The 18715-nt window shown below is 47.4% G+C and overlaps 1 protein-coding gene across 2 annotated transcripts in view; it reads left to right on the top strand.

The window, feature by feature from the left end:
* Positions 1-1669: 1669 nt before the first annotated feature.
* The window catches only part of OLA1 (Obg like ATPase 1), a 161254-nt gene continuing 144208 nt past the window's right edge, over positions 1670-18715 (top strand). The window contains exons 1-3 of one of the 2 annotated variants that reach the window (XM_069985147.1): positions 1670-1797; positions 7988-8012; positions 8109-8197. In XM_069985147.1, coding sequence (XP_069841248.1) covers positions 7998-8012; positions 8109-8197 — 104 coding nt within the window. In that variant the 5' untranslated portion in view covers positions 1670-1797; positions 7988-7997. Of the gene's footprint in view, positions 1798-7987; positions 8013-8096; positions 8198-18715 lie in introns of both variants that reach the window. The other variant, XM_069985149.1, reaches the window with a different exon arrangement.

Raw genomic sequence — 18715 nt, 5'->3', positions numbered from 1 at the left:
CGTTGCTGACACTATTTTTTTTTGTCTGTTAAAAAAACCGGATCCGTTAAACGTATGCTAAAAACGCAGTGTGAACCCAGCCTTAGTAACAGAGGGGAGTGACTACAGCCCGGGAGCTGTGGCTAGTTCAGGGAGAGACGCCACCCACATGACTAGTTAGCGCTAATTTGCATACAGTGCAGGGAGGAATAAAAGTTTTGGGGAAGACAGAGACAATGGCAATCAATCAGCTTATATGGTGCTTTATAACATTATTATTTTACCTCAGAACACTGAATCCTACTGATTGGTTCCCTTTAAGTCTTTCTCAATTCCCTATATTGTCCTAGCCCTAGTAATTGGGGGCAGGGCCTAGCTAGTGCTTTGTGTAGGAGAGAGCCTGGACTGTGTACTTGCCAGCTGTGAGCCTGTCTCCATCCTCCAGAGGAGTGCTTCTCAACTCCAGTCCTCATGGCCACCAACAGGTCATGTTCTGAGGACTTCCTAAGTATTTCACAGATAATAAAATTAAAGCGACTCTGTACTCACAATCTGCCCCCCCCCCAAAACCACTTGTACCTTCGGATAGCTGCTTTTAATCCAAGATTTGTCCTGGGGTCCGTTCCACAGGTGATGCAGTTATTGTCCTAAAAAACAACTTTTAAACTAACAGCCCTGCTGCCCTGTGCCCAACGGCCGTGGCTTGTAGTATCTGTGCCCTAACTTTGCACCACCCCTCCGTCCCTCCTCCCCACCCTCTTCATCATTAGGAATGCCACTGGAACATTTTCTCCTGTCTGAACACTGCACAGGTGCCTTAACGATCCAGCCCATGTTCAGTATTCCCACAGGTGGGGAATAGAAGGCAATCTGCCTGGACCACTCCTAATGATGAGGAGGGCGGGGAGGAGGGACAAAGAGGTTGCGACAGCCTAATGCATACACAATCTAAGCCCCGGCCGTTGGGCACAGGGCTGTAAGATTAAAAGTTGTTTTTTAGGACAATAACTGCATCACCTGCTGAACGGACCCCAAGACAGATCTTGGATTGAAAGTTCTATCACAGGTGTTCTTTGTATGGGATATCCTCACTCCATGACCTGGAGGACAGGAATTGAGAAGCACTGCTCCAGAGGATTTACACTGTCCATGAAAGGTAAATCAGGGCTTCCCCCATCTCAGTGTTTAGTGTGACCCCTTCCTTGCAGTTATCCCTCCTGCTGCTGTTTATTTCAGATCTGCTTATGTGCAGCATTAACCTCTTCTCCCTCCATATTTCTTTCTTTAAAAAAAAACATTATGGAGACAGCTATATTAAGTACAAGGCAAGAATAAACATGTGTTCAGAGGCAGCCATATTGTGGTCAACATTCAAGTTGATATCAAAGCTGCAGTTCCTGTAGCTACAGTCAGGAATGAGAAATAAGTAGAATGGACACCTGCTTCTCCTCCCTGCTGACTACAACAAACGCATCAAAAACTGCACTGTGTGTCCTGCAGCATACAGGCAGGATGGAGGGAGCAGCGGCTGACACGTCACTCCCTCACTGCCTGAGGCACCATGCCTGCAGTCCGCCAGCCGCGGCCCTCACTACGCCTGTGTGACTATCAGGAAGCAGCATGCTCAGTCACATGACCTCCTACGCTTCCTACCAACCAATAGTAGGGCGGTGTAGTGCGTCGTCACGCTCGTCGCTCCGCCCCTTCCGTCTCTGGGACGCCGGCTGCTGCCGAACGTGACTGGGAGATCCGCGAGGCCCCGCACCCGTTGCTCAGCGACAGCAGCTTCCCGGGAGAGACACGTGTGGCGGAGTGGAGGTGAGCGGCGGGGGCGCGGGGTGCCTGCCTCTCGTCTCTCTGTCAGGGAGCTGTCAGTGCTGGGGCTGCCGCAGACATCACACGTGTGTGGGGTGGAGATGGAGCCCTAGAAATAAATCACCATGTTTATGTCATTGCATAGCCACTGCTGCTGCAGAACCTCTCAGTCACACAGCTGTCAATCACTGCGAATGTATAGATACAGCATGGCTGGTCACAGTGCATGTGTGGGACTCCCCATTGGAATGACTTGCATGTCTCTCCCATCAGGCCGTGTTCACATGGTGTCTGCGATTTGATGTGCTGAAGAGCTGTTCATGGTGGGATCTGCACTGTCCAACAACTCACACCCTCACACTGAAAAACTACAACTCCCATCATGCCTGGACCGCCAGGTATGATGGGAGTTGTAGTTGTGCAACAATATGCAGGCCTATAGCCCTGCTTGTACAACATCCATGGGGATACCAGACTAGGGCATGGAAGCAGTATACGGCTCCGGCCCTGTGCAGCCAGTGGGAGAGATTTATCAAACATGGTGTAAAGTGAAACTGGCTCAGTTTCCCCTAGCAACCAATCAGATTCCACCTTTCATTTCCCAAAGAGTCTGTGAGGAATGAAAGGTGGAATCTGATTGGTTGCTAGGGGCAACTGAGCCAGTTTCACTTTACACCATGTTTGATAAATCTCCCCCAATATGTATATACAGAACCTATCGGTCCATGTGATATATAAGCCACCGTTAAGTCTATAGGCCCCGTACACCAGCGCTAGCTGCCGGCCAGCAGCTCTCTCTCCCGTTGCTTTCTTGCCAACAGACACTTGCGCCAATGTTTAAGTGTATGCCGTGGTGAGAGGCGGGGTAAGCGGCTGTCAGACTCCTCTGGCGTCAGCTTATCTCTCAGAAAATAAAAGGACCAGGCAGTCAAAGCCAACATGCCCAATTCTTCTCTCCCCCTTATAATGTCTGTTGAGAGTTGGGGGCCCCCATAGGGTATGTGCACACTGACGGATTTCAAGCGGAAAACTTTACCATTCAGTTCATTGTGTATTGAGGAGCAGACTTTAAAGTGACTGTACCACCAGGCCCAGGCTGAAGCACTGGAGGCGGCCGACCCACCCTTAGTGGGAGAAAACCCTAGCCCCTCTATGATAGGGTTCCATTGATTCTAATGGAGTCACATCATGGAGGGGCTGGAGTTTCTTCCCACTAAGGGTGGGTCGGCCGGCCTCCAGTGCTTCTGCCTGATAGTACAGTTACTTTAATTCAAGCAGAATTTGAAGTGTCACTGTCGTTTAAATTTTTTTTGCAGAAATTAATAGTACATCAATATTAGCCGACAAATGAATTGTATCATGAAAAGCGGTTTGAAGCTCTCCCCCCTGGCTTCATTGTTCTCTTATGGAGAGGGGAGGGGTGGAGGGAGATGAGGCACCAAAACAGGACAACAAAGAGTTAAAGGGGTACTCCCGCGAGGAGGCTTTTTTTTCTATCTCGCCTCCATCACTGACTGGCTTAGCGGACTTGAAACGTCACGTCTCAAGCCCGCGTCAAAGACCAGGAAGCGGCTGGGCAGCGGGGACCGGAGCGCCGTGACCCGCCGCTGGAACCGGGGAGGTGAGCGGACGTCGTGACAGGCCGGGGTGACAGGCTCCCGACCCCCCGTTAGAGCCCCCTATACTTACCTAATCCCGCCTGGTCCCGCTTCTGGAGGTGGTCGGGTGATGAAGATCTCAGCCGCTGCAGCCCGGTGCGCGCGCTGAGAGATGAGTCCAACGCTCATAGAGAATGACGGAGCGCTGGACTCTCCTGTCATTCTCTATGGGTGTTGGACTCATCTCTCAGCGCGCGCGCCAGGCTGCAGCGGCTGAGATCTTCATCACCCGACCACCTCCAGAAGCGGGACCCGGCGGGATTAGGTAAGTATAGGGGGCTCTAACGGGGGGTCGGGAGCCTGTCACCCCGGCACGGGGGGGTGACAGGTTCTCTTGAATTACAAAGTTTCTTACAATTGCATGTACTATTGATTTCTGCAAAAAAAAAAATTGACAGTGACACTTTAAGCCCCCACTGACTATAGGATTCCTCTAGCAGAATCTGACCAAAGTCAATTCTGCTCGTAAATTCTTCAGTGTGAACAACAGAGCGGAAATGCCATTGAGCACAATGGGACCTTGCTTTATTTCTATTTTACGGGAGGAATCCATCGGGTTCTCTTGTGGTGGTCACCATTTTGATGAGAAGAATAGTCCAGCATGCTGTGACTTTTCTTTCTCACATCAGATGGAACTACCAGATGGAGACCGTAGTGTGGACAAAGCCTTAGGGGGCATTCACACAGTGTTTCTATGTTCGAGTAAATGTGGCGGAATCCCGCCTGCTATGTGCCATAGCTTGTCTATGAGAGGGCTCACGTACCTCCCCTCCAGCTGCTCTCCGCGCAAATAATCGACATGTCCGCCACATTTACTCAGTGTGAATATACCCTTACTTCAGAACCATGTAGTATCAGATAAGTATTGGGGCACGCTGCCATAAAGCTTTCACTTTTCTTTCAAGTCTTTTCAGCTAATATTTTAAATCGTCTCTTGGGCAGATGAGTAAACGTGACGAACGTTCTGGTTCTGACTATACCTAGCTTGGTGAAAACTAGATATGAGCGCAACCCGAGCATGCTCCAGTCCGTCCCAACCCAGAAGTGTTAGATGAAGTGTCGGATCCTCGGGGTAGTCGGGGACCACAGGAGCCAGAATGACGGCGCTTCACGGCTTCAGGTTTAATGAAGTATAACGATGAATTTTAATGGTCTCATAAACAACGCGTTTCGAGGCATGAATTGCCCCTTTGTCAAGTAGGAGAGACATGTCTCTCCTACTTGACAAAGGGGCAATTTATGCCTCGAAACGCGTTGTTTATGAGACCATTAAAATTCATTGTTATACTTCATTAAACCTGAAGCCGTGAAGCGCCGTCATTCTGGCTCCTGTGGTCCCCGACTACCCCGAGGATCCGACACTTCATCTACCATTCTCCATTCCCTGATCTCCTGGCTTGGGATCTCGGCATCTACCCTTGGAGCCTGGCTGCTACGGCTACCACCTCTCTCTTCACTTTCTTAGCACAACACCATCAGGTGAGCAGTTTTATTATCAGCTTGTTCGACCTACAATCTGTTGTTTACGTTATCACCCTATGGCGCCCTTTCCACTTTTTTACCCCAACCCAGAAGTGTTGACATTGAATTACTGCTGGCTATGGCCTATATCCATGTTTTCCCGGCCGCCCTAGGGCTGCATCCAACTTTTTTAGCCACCGGTATTCAAAAGACGAGATTTCTGGGTTCAGACGGGTTAGAGCATGCTCGAGTTGTGCTCATCTCTAGTGAAAAGCAATGCTGCAGAGTAAATCATAGTGCGTTGTATTCGAGTGAGCCTGTGCCTCTTTTCTGTCTTTGTGGTTCGGCAGCATAAAGCAGAGGACAAGTTCCTTTTAAGGCTATGTTCACATTCCGTCAAAATGACGGCCGGCATTTAATGACAAATAACGGCCATTATTATAGAATAACATTTTGACAATGTGTGAACATAGCCTAAAACTGAATCTTTAATAGAAGGTACAGTACAAAGTCCATAAATCCACTACAAAGGAAGGTGCAGGAAACAGCTTGGTTTCCCTACTCAGTGATACAGCTAAAGAGCTGAAATGTTGCAGTTGCTTTCTAAGGGTATATGCACATGGAGTAATTCTCGCCAAAAACTCTGTACAGAATCCTTCTCTCACTCCCCCGCACTACAACTTGAACTCCTGGCCGTCACATAGGCTCCATTATATGCTCAGGCGGATTCCGTCATGTCAATTCTTTGGGCGAACAGCCTGACGACAGAATGGAGTCTATAAAGAGGGAGGCTGGAACGCGCAGGGACGAACGTAGGATTTTGCAGGGACTTTTTGGTTATACTTAGGCTGCATTCCCACGTTCCGTGATCCTGACGGATCACGGACGTGGAATGCATCTACCGGAGCCCCCCCCCCCGCGCCCGGACAGCATCTGTAATTAGATGCTGGGAGCGGGGGTGACTGTTTTCATAAGCGCCGCGCTGTAGTAACAGCACCGCGCGGCTGATTCATTACAGCGCGGCGCTTATGAATACAGTCTCCCCCGCTCCCAGCATCTAATTACAGATGCTGTCCGGGCGCGAGGGGACTCCGGTACATGCATTCCACGTCCGTGATCCATTAGGATCACAGAACGTGGGAATGCAGCCTTACTCCGTATGCATATACCCTAATAGTTACTTCTGCAGTACTTGGACTTCCTTGGGTTCTGTGAAACCTGATGTCGGTCCCTATAAGATCCTATGTTGATCTGTGTTGTCTTGGCATTGTGGCTATAGCATAAACACATGGTCCTCCAGATGGCAAATCTAGAGTGAAGTGTGATCTTCTGACATCACAAGTCCAGGAAGGTGAGTAACAATCCTTTTCGGGCTGTAATGGCGATTATATCGGTTGCCACATATAGCTGCGAAAGACTTCCAGTTTACCTTTCAAGTTAGAGACGTAAAATCTGTATGTAATGGTGTGTTTAGACAGAGAGATTTATCTGACAGATCTTTGAAGCCAAAGCCAGGAACAGACTAAACAGAGAACAGGTCATAAAGGAAAGACTGAGATTTCTCCTCTTTTCAAATACATTCCTGGCTTTTCCACCCCATCCACTCATTGGTTTCACCCCCATACTATCTCCTCTTGATGTTGTTAGAGAATGAACTGACAGTGGACACAAAGGTTGATTTTTCCTCATAATGTGAAAACAGTGCTGTCAAATTGCCAGGAGCTAAATAAATGAACATGGCCCATTTGGGTGTGCTTTGGCTTGGTTTTCTCCCACTGTAATTATTGGGAATTTAAAATGCAGTCCAATCGGGAGACAGAATATTATAGAACAGGAGGAGCTAAGTAGAGCTAGGAAAGTTCCAGAATTACTTATTTCTTGTCCACCTGTTCCTGCTTATTCTGGGCTAAGGGTCCATTTTCACAGATTATTTGACAGATAATCTGCCAGAGATTTGAAGCCAAAGACAGAAACAGACTATAAACAGAGATCAGGTTATAAAGGAAAGCCTGAGATTTCTCCTCTTTTCAAATCCATTCCTGGCCTTGGCTTCAAATATTTGTCAGATAATCTGTCAGATAATCTTTCTGTGTAAATGGACCCTAAAATGTCAAGTCCTCAGTGCTAAATAGTGATTTACAGCTATAGGTATAAATGTGCATGTAGAGAGCTGCTGGAACCAGGGAGGTGAGTGGACGTCGTTGCCCTCAGCCAATAATAATTTTTTGTGAACTGCTGCTTTAAAGGAGAAGTCGGGGGGGGGAGAGCATAGAATAAGTAACATGCTATTACCTGCCCCGCTCCAGCACTGGTGCCCGCATACCGTCACTCTGGTCCCTGGCCGCTTCCTGGCTTGAGCGGGGACCCGGGTCGCTGTTGCGGATGAGCTGGGAAAATCTAGCAGAATACCGGGGAGCATTATTTTACTTTACACAGCCGTCGGCCGTGCATCGCTATAATGCCTTACCGATCATTTTTAAACAAAGGAAAAGACAATGATCAGCTGATGATAATTACTTCAGCTGATTGCTATGTTTATCACACAAAGCGATAATCTGCTGAATCGGCCTAATTCTGTAAATTATCGCTCAATGTAATAGGGCCCTTAGACTCTTAGCCATTAGATTACGTTACAGTGCCAATATAATCTGTACAATTCTGTAGTTCTGCAGACACCTATTTAATATGGAGTGTATTTGTGCTCCCCTTGTCTCTCTTTTCTGATGTTAGCTTCCTCTGTCATATACTACGTCATACATGGAAGCAGACTTTCTTGCTAATAGACCTGGAGCTGCTTGCGGCATGGCTGACCTTTCCTCTCCATTCATTGCTGTGGTTCTCAGGCTCGGGGCAGAGTAGACGCGGTCCGTTGCTGTATTGATGACGTCAGGTGTCATATATAGAAAGCGAGTGCTCAGCTTGTTGGCCTGACTCTCCCAGCCGCTCTGCTATTCTTAGCTTGCTGGGGTCCTGCCTGTGTAGCGCATGGTGTGGATTTAAAGTGAGACTTGTGTAAGTGTGGAAGAAATGCTCCTGTATCTAATCTTCACACTTTTCTTTGTCCTCTCTTAAAGCAATGCGATAATGGCTCCAAAAAAGGTACCTGCTTATTATTTCCATTTCCTGGTAATAACTGATAGCCATAGAGAGTGATTAGTGTTTCCCCCTTCTCTAACACATTAGATGCCCCCCAAGAAAGCAGACGATGGACCAAAGCAGCACCCGATTATCGGAAGGTTTGGGACCTCATTGAAGATTGGAATAGTGGGACTTCCAAATGTAGGGTATGTAAATTGTTGCATCCATATTTTATTTCAATTAGAAACTTGAAGGGCCAACATTGGGTATGCTGGGTTCATGTTAACACTTCATGGTTATATTACAGCTGTCTCCATGTAACATGCACCTGTTTGATGACAGGTGCACCGTAAAAGCTTCACCAAATGGCAGCTGTAGTGCCTGTTGAAACCCTTATGTGCAGATCATTTGTATGTTTGCTGTCGGATGTTGTTGCATAAGGATACCGCACTCAGGCCATAACCAACATTTCATATTGTCGTCTTCCACTGTGCTGTGTGTCATACCATATCATTTCTATCTAACCGAAAGATGACATAAAATATCAAAGGGGTTTTCCATTCCCTGCGTATAAAGTAGTATGCTGCTGGAATATTGAGGGTGTAGTAAAAAAAATACTTAGCCCCAGTCCCCCACAGCTACATCTAGTCCCCCCTGATATTCTCTCCTCTTTTTGTTTCTGACAAGTGTTCAGGAGCAAATTTAGGTTCAGATTTTCCACCTCAGCCAACAGCCAGTCACTGGCCTACCTAGGTGGGACACCAATAAGATCAGTGATTAGCTCAGGCCACTGGTCCTACTCGTGAACACTTGTCTCAGAAGCAGAAAGAAGAGAGAAAGTCAGGGGGACTGGAGCCAGATCTAAAAAAAAGTATGTTTTTTTTTTTTTTTTGTCTGTGGTTTCCCTACCAGCATCTGGACAGTACATGTTAAAGAAGTACTCCGGGCAGTAGGCCATTTTTCAGTATCGCCGGCGAAGGGGTGGATGAAAACAATTATGTCCACTTACCTTCCCAGCTCCAGCCCTGGGGCCTGCATCCTGCTGCTCCGTTTCCCCGGTCTGGCCGCTTCCTGGGCTGAAACGTGACATCTCAGGCCCACACAGCCGCAGCAGAGCAGAGCAGCAGAGACGAGACCTTGCTACAGCCGCTGAGTGGGCCTGCCAACATTGCATCTCAAGTCCCGTCTAAGACGAGAAAGCGGACCGAGACTGGGGGACCAGAGCAGCTGGATGCAAGCCCCAGCGCTGGAGCTGGAGAGGTAAGTGAACGTCGTTGTTTTCATCCACCCCCTCCCCGGTCATTAAAAAAAAGGGCCTCCTGGAGTACCCCTTTAGAGCTGTCATAACAGTGTTGCTGGCCTGAACTGACAATTGAGGTGCAATGTCTAACCATCCCAAACCAGGAACAGAGAGTGGGACCATTGCTGTACGGAACAAGAGAACAAGCCAGGTGGTAAAAGCCGCTAGTTATCTGCTACCTGTCCTCCCTGTGGTAGTGACAAAATTTTATATATACAGCCATGTGTGATGGGGGGTGTTTATCTGTGACCTCCTTCCAAAAGGCAGTTATTCATGGACAGGTTCAAAACCTTTACCAAAATCTTCTGTAGCAATGAGACGCACAGGACGAGTTGATATACTTAAACAGACTGGAATTAATGGTATGATCTAGGTATAAAGACAGCAAATGTAGGAGCAAAGAATTATACCAAAGGGCAGTGGATTGGGTTCTGTAGGTACATCTAAATAGCAAAGAATTTTCTTGGCAGTAAGCCATACCCACCAAGCAGTTCTAGGCAGGGGGAATAATTCATTACAGACCACAGGGAGACTGGACATAACCTTTCAAGTAGATGTAATTCAGGATAGGGACGGGTAACAATTTTGAGCCATGGGCCCGAGATAATTTAATCGGCCACCTTATTAAAATTTAAAAATGGGAGAATTTTTTTCCAAAAAACATTCCCCCTCAGTAACCTTTTTCACTGTTTATAAGACAGACTAAAAGCTCCCTGAGGGAATAAGGTAAATGCCACCTGTATAAGGGTGTGTTTACACAGACAGATATAGCTGACAGCTTATTCAAGCCAAAGCCAGGAACAGACTATAAACAGAGAACAGGTCATAAAGGAAAGACTGAGATTTCCCTTCTTTTCAAATACATAAATCTTTCTGTGTAAAGACACCGAGGGGGGATTTATGTAGACTGGCGTACAAGTACGCTGGTCTTATATTAGGCACCGACCCCTTTTCCCCGGCAGGATACACTAAGAGGCGCAACCAGGCGTAAATCATGATAAATGAGGTGCAGGAGGAGGCCACGCCTCCGCAAGCTCCGCCAGCCCGCCCATCGGGCGAGCAGGGCATATGGGAGGCGTACACCAAGGAGAAGGAGCGAATCGGCACCTTTTCCGGTATGCGCGGGCGTCAATTCTTTCAGCGGAATGCGTAATCAAGAAAGTGGTATGTGTGAGTTCAACTGCTAATAGTTAGTCGAGGTTAACCTATGAAGTGTCTGTACCCTACAGACCTAGATATAAATAAGAAATAAGAAAAAGTATAGGTCCTCAAGACATAACATATAATATTGTGATATGGTGATAAAAATGATTGGTAAACAATGAATACACTGAAAATATAAACACTTTACTAAATAATGTAGAAAATAGTAGATTAAAAATTATGAACTAAAAATAATAATGAGCTAAAAATTGTAATCTCATCTCATTAATACTAAATTGACAGACATGTAGATAATACATAAAGACATGACATGTAACTCAATGATAAAACTAGATCGTTAGATCCCAATTAAACAAGAGGATTGCCAAGTGTTAGCAGTAAGTGTTGACCAAATTACGCTAATAAAGGATGATAAACAAATAATAGGCAAATAAAGTGATAAACAGTAATCAATAAACTGGCAATAGGCAAAATCTGATTAGATCATGAATAAAAAGTTCTAGATAAAAGTTCATCCGTGGCAAGGATGTATTGATTGATTGATAATCAAATATCCATGTTAGTCAATGAATGGCGTATTGTTAGACTACATGCAGTAGCTCGTGATAATTGGCAATCAAATAACAAAGTTCATCACTAAGTGGTATGTTGGCAGACTAAGTCCGCTGTAGCAGCCTGAGTGTGTTATAGCGACGTCCGATGGTTTAGACGTAACTACAGTGTAGCTACTCAATCGGCAAAGTTCAACCGTGATCAGTGTTTATAGAAGTATATATAATAATGGATATCAATAACTCATACACGCTGTGGCTGACTAGGAGAATAGCCGACAATGTGTACGTCTATTTGCAGCAGATTGGGCTGATTTAGTACGTTGTCACGCTTTTGCAGTTGGCGTGCATGTAGGGGGTATAAGTTGGAATGGTGTATAATACACCTCTCACCCGTCTTGCAAGTTGGGGATATTCCAGGCAGTGGTCCCTTGTATGGTATCCTGCTCCTGACGCTGGGGGCGTATGCCGCACTCTGCCTTGATTTAAGTACAGATCGGAGCTCCGGTCATGCGCAGTGGTGAGTGTTGCCCGCGGGACCTCGTGGCTGAGTTGGCGCCAAGTTTGAATTGGAATGGCTAGCAATGTAGTTAGCCAATTTGAGGTTTTAGCATGCTGGATATAGATGGGTGAAAATATTAATGCAAGCTGGACGCGTTTCGATACTTTCTTAGTATCTTTCTCAACAGCAAAAGTGATAGTGATGTGGTCTCAGTCCCAGTGGGTATATATCTTGGGTGGACTGCTGGTGATTGGTTGAGTGTAATTGCACAATAATAATTATCACAGTCAGGTGTTGATTACCTTGCCCAGTGATCGGAAGGCCAGGCGTTTGTGAATAGTTGAGTTTTGTCTTGATTGTATCATAAATATTGTGTACAAGTTGATAGAACAATGAGGTCATAATTAAATGTCCAATGGATATAATAAACATGATTTGCATATTGTAAAATCAGATACACATAATAATAAGAATAATAACAGTAATACATGTTATAAGATAGAAAACTGAGAGAGTAACAACAACGATACACATGTTGTAATGATAAAGTCTGTATCGGTACTTAAATGCATGTCGTATGCACGGTCATATCAGGAAAAGGGTATGAGATACATATATAGAATTGCATCCGCACTACCATGTACAAAAAGCTCGGTATGATGTGATGTAGATCTTATAAAAATGTGAAGTAACGGTGTTGTAAGTTGATCTATAGGAGAGGACCCCTGGGGATCAAACTCAAGGACCGTCACCGCGCTGATTGACAGCCTGGCAGGTGACGGGCCGTGAGAAGGAGCCCCAGAGGTCGACAGACCACAGGGAGACTGGACATAACCTTTCAAGTAGATGTAATTCAGGATAGGGACGGGTAGCAATTTTGAGCCATGGGCCCGAGATAATTTAATCGGCCACCTTATTAAAATTTAAAAATGGGAGAATTTTTTTCCAAAAAACATTCCCCCTCAGTAACCTTTTTCACTGTTTATAAGACAGACTAAAAGCTCCCTGAGGGAATAAGGTAAATGCCACCTGTATAAGGGTGTGTTTACACAGACAGATATAGCTGACAGCTTATTCAAGCCAAAGCCAGGAACAGACTATAAACAGAGAACAGGTCATAAAGGAAAGACTGAGATTTCCCTTCTTTTCAAATACATAAATCTGTCTGTGTAAAGACACCGAGGGGGGATTTATGTAGACTGGCGTACAAGTACGCTGGTCTTATATTAGGCACCGACCCCTTTTCCCCGGCAGGATACACTAAGAGGCGCAACCAGGCGTAAATCATGATAAATGAGGTGCAGGAGGAGGCCACGCCTCCGCAAGCTCCGCCAGCCCGCCCATCGGGCGAGCAGGGCATATGGGAGGCGTACACCAGGGAGAAGGAGCGAATCGGCACCTTTTCCGGTATGCGCGGGCGTCAATTCTTTCAGCGGAATGCGTAATCAGCCGGCCCATAGAATGGCGTCTATGGAACCGACGGAAAGGAGCGCGGCCGTGCGGGCGACGGAATTCTGTGGAGTTTATCCGCGAGAATTCCCTAGTGTGAACCCACCCTATAGGGTTTTCTGGGCAGTTTAGTTGGTAATAGATAAATTAATTATAGGATCGATTTAAGTGCATTGTTGCATTGACTGTATAATTAATTATAAACACCAGTCACGTTTATATGGATACCCTTGGAAAAGGACCTTGTGGATAGGTCTGAAATTGTTACTTGCTCTGCCTGTGGATTAAATATTTTTTTTTTTTTTGCTGAATTTGGAGTGTTGCAGTCGTTTTTCTAGAAGTTTTACAGTGATCTATTGCTGGTAAGGAGAATGCGTCTACAATGAACACAAGGCTTTTAGCTCACATTTTGACTTACCACTTCGTGATGACCTCTTTCAAGTGGTTCTCTACCACACACGGTTTCTCTGCTTTTAATGTCGATTTACACTGTGAATTATTGTTAAAAGCAGCGTTAAGCTTCAACTTTGTATGATTACTCTTCATACATTTGCTATATTAATATTCTGGGCCTATTGCCAGGGAGAATTTCCATCACATTGTACTTACATAATTGGAGGTAATATCGATGTAGGTCCAAGGCCTGTTTAATATAAGTAGGTCTGATTTAGATGACTATTAAACCCTACGTACCTACAGGTGGGTCGGTGCAGTGGTGGTAATTTGGTTGCAGTTTATTCTTATGTCTCCTGATTATTTTAGCTGCATTCACAGCAGCTGTTCTCCTGTTGACATATGAGCAACTCCCATTGAGGACATATTTAGAGTACACTGTAGGATGGGCTCACATCCGTGTTTCAGCTTTATATCTGATTTCCGTTTGTCTGATGTGTTCAGATGTTAGGAAAAGGCCAATGAACCTCTTCCATTGATATCAGTGGCTTCTGATTTTATCTTGGATCAGCTCAGTTTGTGTCCGTTCAGTTGACTTTCTGTTCCACTTGACTTCCACTTGCCGGATCCGCAGCGAGTCCCCTTGCTGCGTATTTGCAGCGAGACTCGCTGCGGATCCGGCCCCTATTCTTTCAATGGAAGACAAAATCGATTTTGTGTGCAGCCCGCCCCATTAACCCCCTGGCCGCCAGACATTATACATTACCGGGTCCCCGTTCCTGCTTGCTTCGGGGCTCCCTGATTGACCGGGTGGGACGTGCCGGAAACCGCCGAAGCAAGCAGGAGCCGGGATCAGGTAATGTATACTGTATCCCGCCCGCCCCCCTGCAGCCCCGATCGCACGCACCATTGCCACCAGCCCCCGGCCGCACGATCGCCCCCGGCCGCACGATCGCCCCTAGCCCCGCAGCCCCGGCCGCACGTTGCCCGCAGCCCCCGGCCGCACGATCGCCCGCAGCCCCCGATCGTGCGGCCAGGGGCGATCGTGTGGCCGGGGGCTGGTGGCAATGGTGCGGGCGATCAGGGGTTGCAGGGGGGCGGGCAGGATACGGTATACATTACCTGATCCCGGCTCCCAATTGGCCGGGCCGGGAGCCGCCGAAGCAAGCAAGCAGGGGACCAGGTAATGTATAATGTCTGGCGGCCGGGGGGTTAATGGGGCGAGCTGCAGACAAAATCGCAGCAGGGATGTACATCCCTGCTGCGATTTTGTCTTCCATTGAAAGAATAGGGGCCGGATCCGCAGCGAGTCTCGCTGCAAATATGCAGCAAGGGGACTCGCTGCGGATCCGGCAAGTGGGTTTGTACCCTTAAAAGGCTTTGTTGTGATTTTTTTTTAAAGAAATCAACAGGGCTTGTGATCTTAAGCAGTTTTGCAATATATTGTATTTTTTTTAAATTTTTTATGCTTAAAGGGGTTGGCCACTTTATTAGTAAAATAGGTCAGTATACAGTATTAGTAACTGTACTCAATGTATATACTGGCAGCAGCTTCTTGTGTACCTCATAGAGCTTACATCAGGCTCCCCTCCTCCAGGTTGTGCTGCCCTGCTCTGTTTTGTGTCTGTCCATAAAATGGCCGACATGGAGGAGCATGTGACCATGCCCAGCCCCCTTTGTCCTCCATAGACATATACAGGCTCAGTGGTGGACACTGGGGGGTGGGGCACGGTCACATGCTCCTCCATGTAGGCCATTTTATGGATATAAACAAAACGGAGCAGCGCAGCCCAGCCTGGAGGAGGGGAGTCTGATTTTAGCTGTATGAGGTACACAGGGAGCTGCTGTCAGTATATACAGTGCTCGCATTATATGGTCAGCTCTCCTGTCACACTTAACCCCTTAACGACATCGGGCGTAAACTTACGCCCTCGCGCCCTGGTACTTGGCGCATCAGGGCGTAAATTTACGCCCGATGTTTCCCCGATCGCTGCGTGTTCACACACAGCGGTCGGGGAAGATGGCCTGCTATAAATCATAGCAGGCCATCATAGCTTCACGGCACGGGGGGTGGTTAACACCCCCCGTGCTTACGATCGCCGCTATAGGCTGATCAATTCAGATCAGCCAATAGCGGCGATCGGAACCTTTCCGGGTCATCGGCGACCCGATGACCCGGAAAAAAATGGCGGTCGGTGCTGTCCGAGGACGGCACCGACCGCCATTACTGTAAAAAGTAATGGTGATCGCCGTGCCACCGGCCCGATCGCCGTGAACGGCCAGCCGGCCGTTCACGGCGATCGGGCCGGTGGCACGGCGATCAGAGTCCCACAATATAGTAAATACCTGCCCTGGACCCCTCAGCTAGGTAGCCGAGGGGTCCAGAGCAGGTATTTGTACATTACTCACCTGTCCCGGGCTCCTGATCGGCGTCTTCCGCTGCTAATGCGCTGCTAATCAGCAACTCCTCCTTTTTGGCGTAGGGTGTTTTTTTTCTATATTCTACTGCCACGGTCTGCTTATAAGTGCCACGCATAAGTGCGGCATTTATCAGCAACTCCTTTGTTGGCGTAGGTTTTTTTTTATACTTACTGTAAAAAAACACGTAAAAAACACTACATTACACCACACTACATTGAATAAAGTTTGACACTACACCACTACATACCCTATATACCAATCCCCGTATAAAGATGGCCCCCGGCGTGTTTTCGGCGTCAGAGGGATACGTTATTATTACCTCCGACACCGAAACAGCCAGTGAGGATGAATGGGGGGATCCTTCTTTCCTCCATTCATCCTCATCATCCTCATCATCATCCAATGACGTATCTGGGGGTAGCGTAGCGTACGCTGCCCCCCAGACACGTCTTTTCCGCCAGTACCGTCCCAATAAGAGATGACGGTATGGTGTGAAATTCTACAAACTCTGTGACAGTACCTCAGGGTACACTTACAGATTTCGGGTACGTGCACACTGCGGAATGGCGAAGGATAACCCTTCGTGCATTCCGCAGCTGGCACCCGCCGGCGGACTGATGCGGGCGCGTGTCTCCGCCCGTGTCATAGACTCCATTCTATGCACGGGCGGATTCCATCGTCCATCCAAAGAATGAACACGTTGGACGGAGAGCGGAATCCGCCCGTGCATAGAATGGAGTCTATGACACGTGTGGAGACGCGCGCCTGCATCACTCCGCCGGTGGGTGCCAGCTGTGGAATGCACGAAGGGTTATCTGTCGCGATTCCGCAGTGTGCATGTACCCTTAGAGTGTATGTAGGAAGGGACACCCGAATGCAGCCCCCAGATGCCCCCCATCCTCGGAGTTAGTGGGGAGATCGTTGGGGAACTCATCTTCCCTCTGCTGGATAAAGGTCACCACCTGTACGGGGATAACTTTTATACCAGCACCCCCTCTTCTGGTCCCTCGCTGCCTGAGCTACTGTAGCTTGCGGCACGATCCGAACATATCAGAAGTAGTAATAAAGCCCTAATATTTAGCAGCCATGGAGCGGCCCCAGCGCTTCTGGATATGAAGGACCCCGTATCGCACCAGGACAACATTTTCCAGGTGACGTCCCCCACACTGGAGAAAGGGAGACCCCAGAAGAAGTGCAGAGTGTGGCGTAACAGGGGGATCAGGAAGGACGCCATTTTCCCGTGTGACACCTGTCCTGATCACCCCGGCCTCTGCATACTGGATCGCTCCAAGGCGCACTACACGTCACTGGGGTTCTACATTATCTAAATTCTGTCCCTTATTCCTATTTCAGGGGTCACTTTGATCCAGGGATTATTCTGATCGCCATTATGGAGTCGGGAAGGAATTTTTCCCCTGTGATGAGGCTACTGTCGTCTGCCTTACGAGGGTTTTTTTTTGCCTTCCTCTGGATCAACACAGGTTGAATTTGATGGACACCTGTCATTTTCAACCTTATAAACTAATAATTGGCCTAATACCCCCAAATAAATTAAAATTGTCCCTTTTCCCCAGCTAAGTAGGTATGGCCGCCATTCCCATTAGAGGATGCCATGATGCAATTACAAAGCCTCTGTGCGGCCAGGACAGTAGAAACCCCCCACAAGTGACCCCATTCTGGAAACTACACCCCATAAGGAATCTAAGAAGGGGGGCAGCGGGGATATGGCCCCCTGGTGACGGCCACATTTGGGACGTGAAAATGAAAAAAATTGTATTTTTTATTTTCTCGGCACAGGTTCTACGTAAGTGCCCGTCACCAGTGGGGTCCATATGCTCACTGCACCCCTTGTTAGATTCCTTATGGGGTGTAGTTTCCAGAATGGGGTCACTTGTCGGGGGTTTCTACTGTCCTGGCAGCACAGGAGCTTTGTAATTGCGACATGGCCTCCATCCTCCATTCCAGCCTCTAAATGGCGCTCTGTCCCTTTGGTGACTTGCCCTGTGCCCATATGGCACATTATGCCCACATGTGGGGTATTTTCGTACTCAGGGGACACTACCCTACACGTTTTGTGTTCATTTTCTTTTTTAACCCCTTGTGGAAATGGAAAAAAATCAAGGCTAGACCAACATTTAGTGTAATTTTTGTAAAATTTTTACTCTAAATCATTAATCTTGTCATGTTTTTTCATTTTCACAAGGGGTTAAAAGATAAAAAAAACATTTAATGTGTAGAGCAATTTCCCCTGAGTACGGAAATACCCCACATGTGGACATAAAGCGCCATGCGGGTGCAGGGAAAGCCTCCGAAGGGAAGAAGCGCCATTTGGTTTTTGAAGGCTGGATTTGGATGGAATGGATTTCGAGGGGCCATGTTGCATTCAAAAGGCCCCTGTGTTGCCAAGACAGTTGAAACCCCCCACAAGTGACCCCATTATGGAAACTGCACCCCTCAAGGAATGTAACAAGGGGTGTAGTGAGCATATGGACCCCACTGGTGACGGACACAAATGTGGAACAATGTGGCGTGAAAATGAAATATTACATTTTTTACACTATAATGTTGGTTTAGCCTTGAATATATCATTTTCACAAGGGGTTAAAAGAGGAGAAAAAAAACAAAATGTGTAGAGCAATTTCCCCCGAGTCCGTAAATACCCCACATGTGGACATAAAGCGCCATGTGGGCGCAGGGCAAGCCTCCGAAGGGAAGGAGCGCCATTTCGTTTTTGAAGGCTGGATTTGGATGGAATGGATTTTGAGGGGCCATGTTGCATTCAAAAGGCCTCTGTGTTGCCAAGACAGTTGAAACCCCCCACAAGTGACCCCATTATGGAAACTACACCCCTCAGGGAATGTAACAAGGGGTGTAGTGAGCATATGGACCCCACTGGTGACGGGCACAAATGTGGAACAATGTGGCGTGAAAATGAAATATTACA

Source organism: Dendropsophus ebraccatus, chromosome 9 (genome assembly GCF_027789765.1).
Source record: "Dendropsophus ebraccatus isolate aDenEbr1 chromosome 9, aDenEbr1.pat, whole genome shotgun sequence".
In the NCBI taxonomy this organism is placed as follows: Eukaryota; Metazoa; Chordata; class Amphibia; order Anura; family Hylidae; genus Dendropsophus; species Dendropsophus ebraccatus.
The sequence above is the reverse complement of the archived record's forward strand: the minus strand, read 5'-3'. Positions and strand labels throughout refer to the sequence as shown.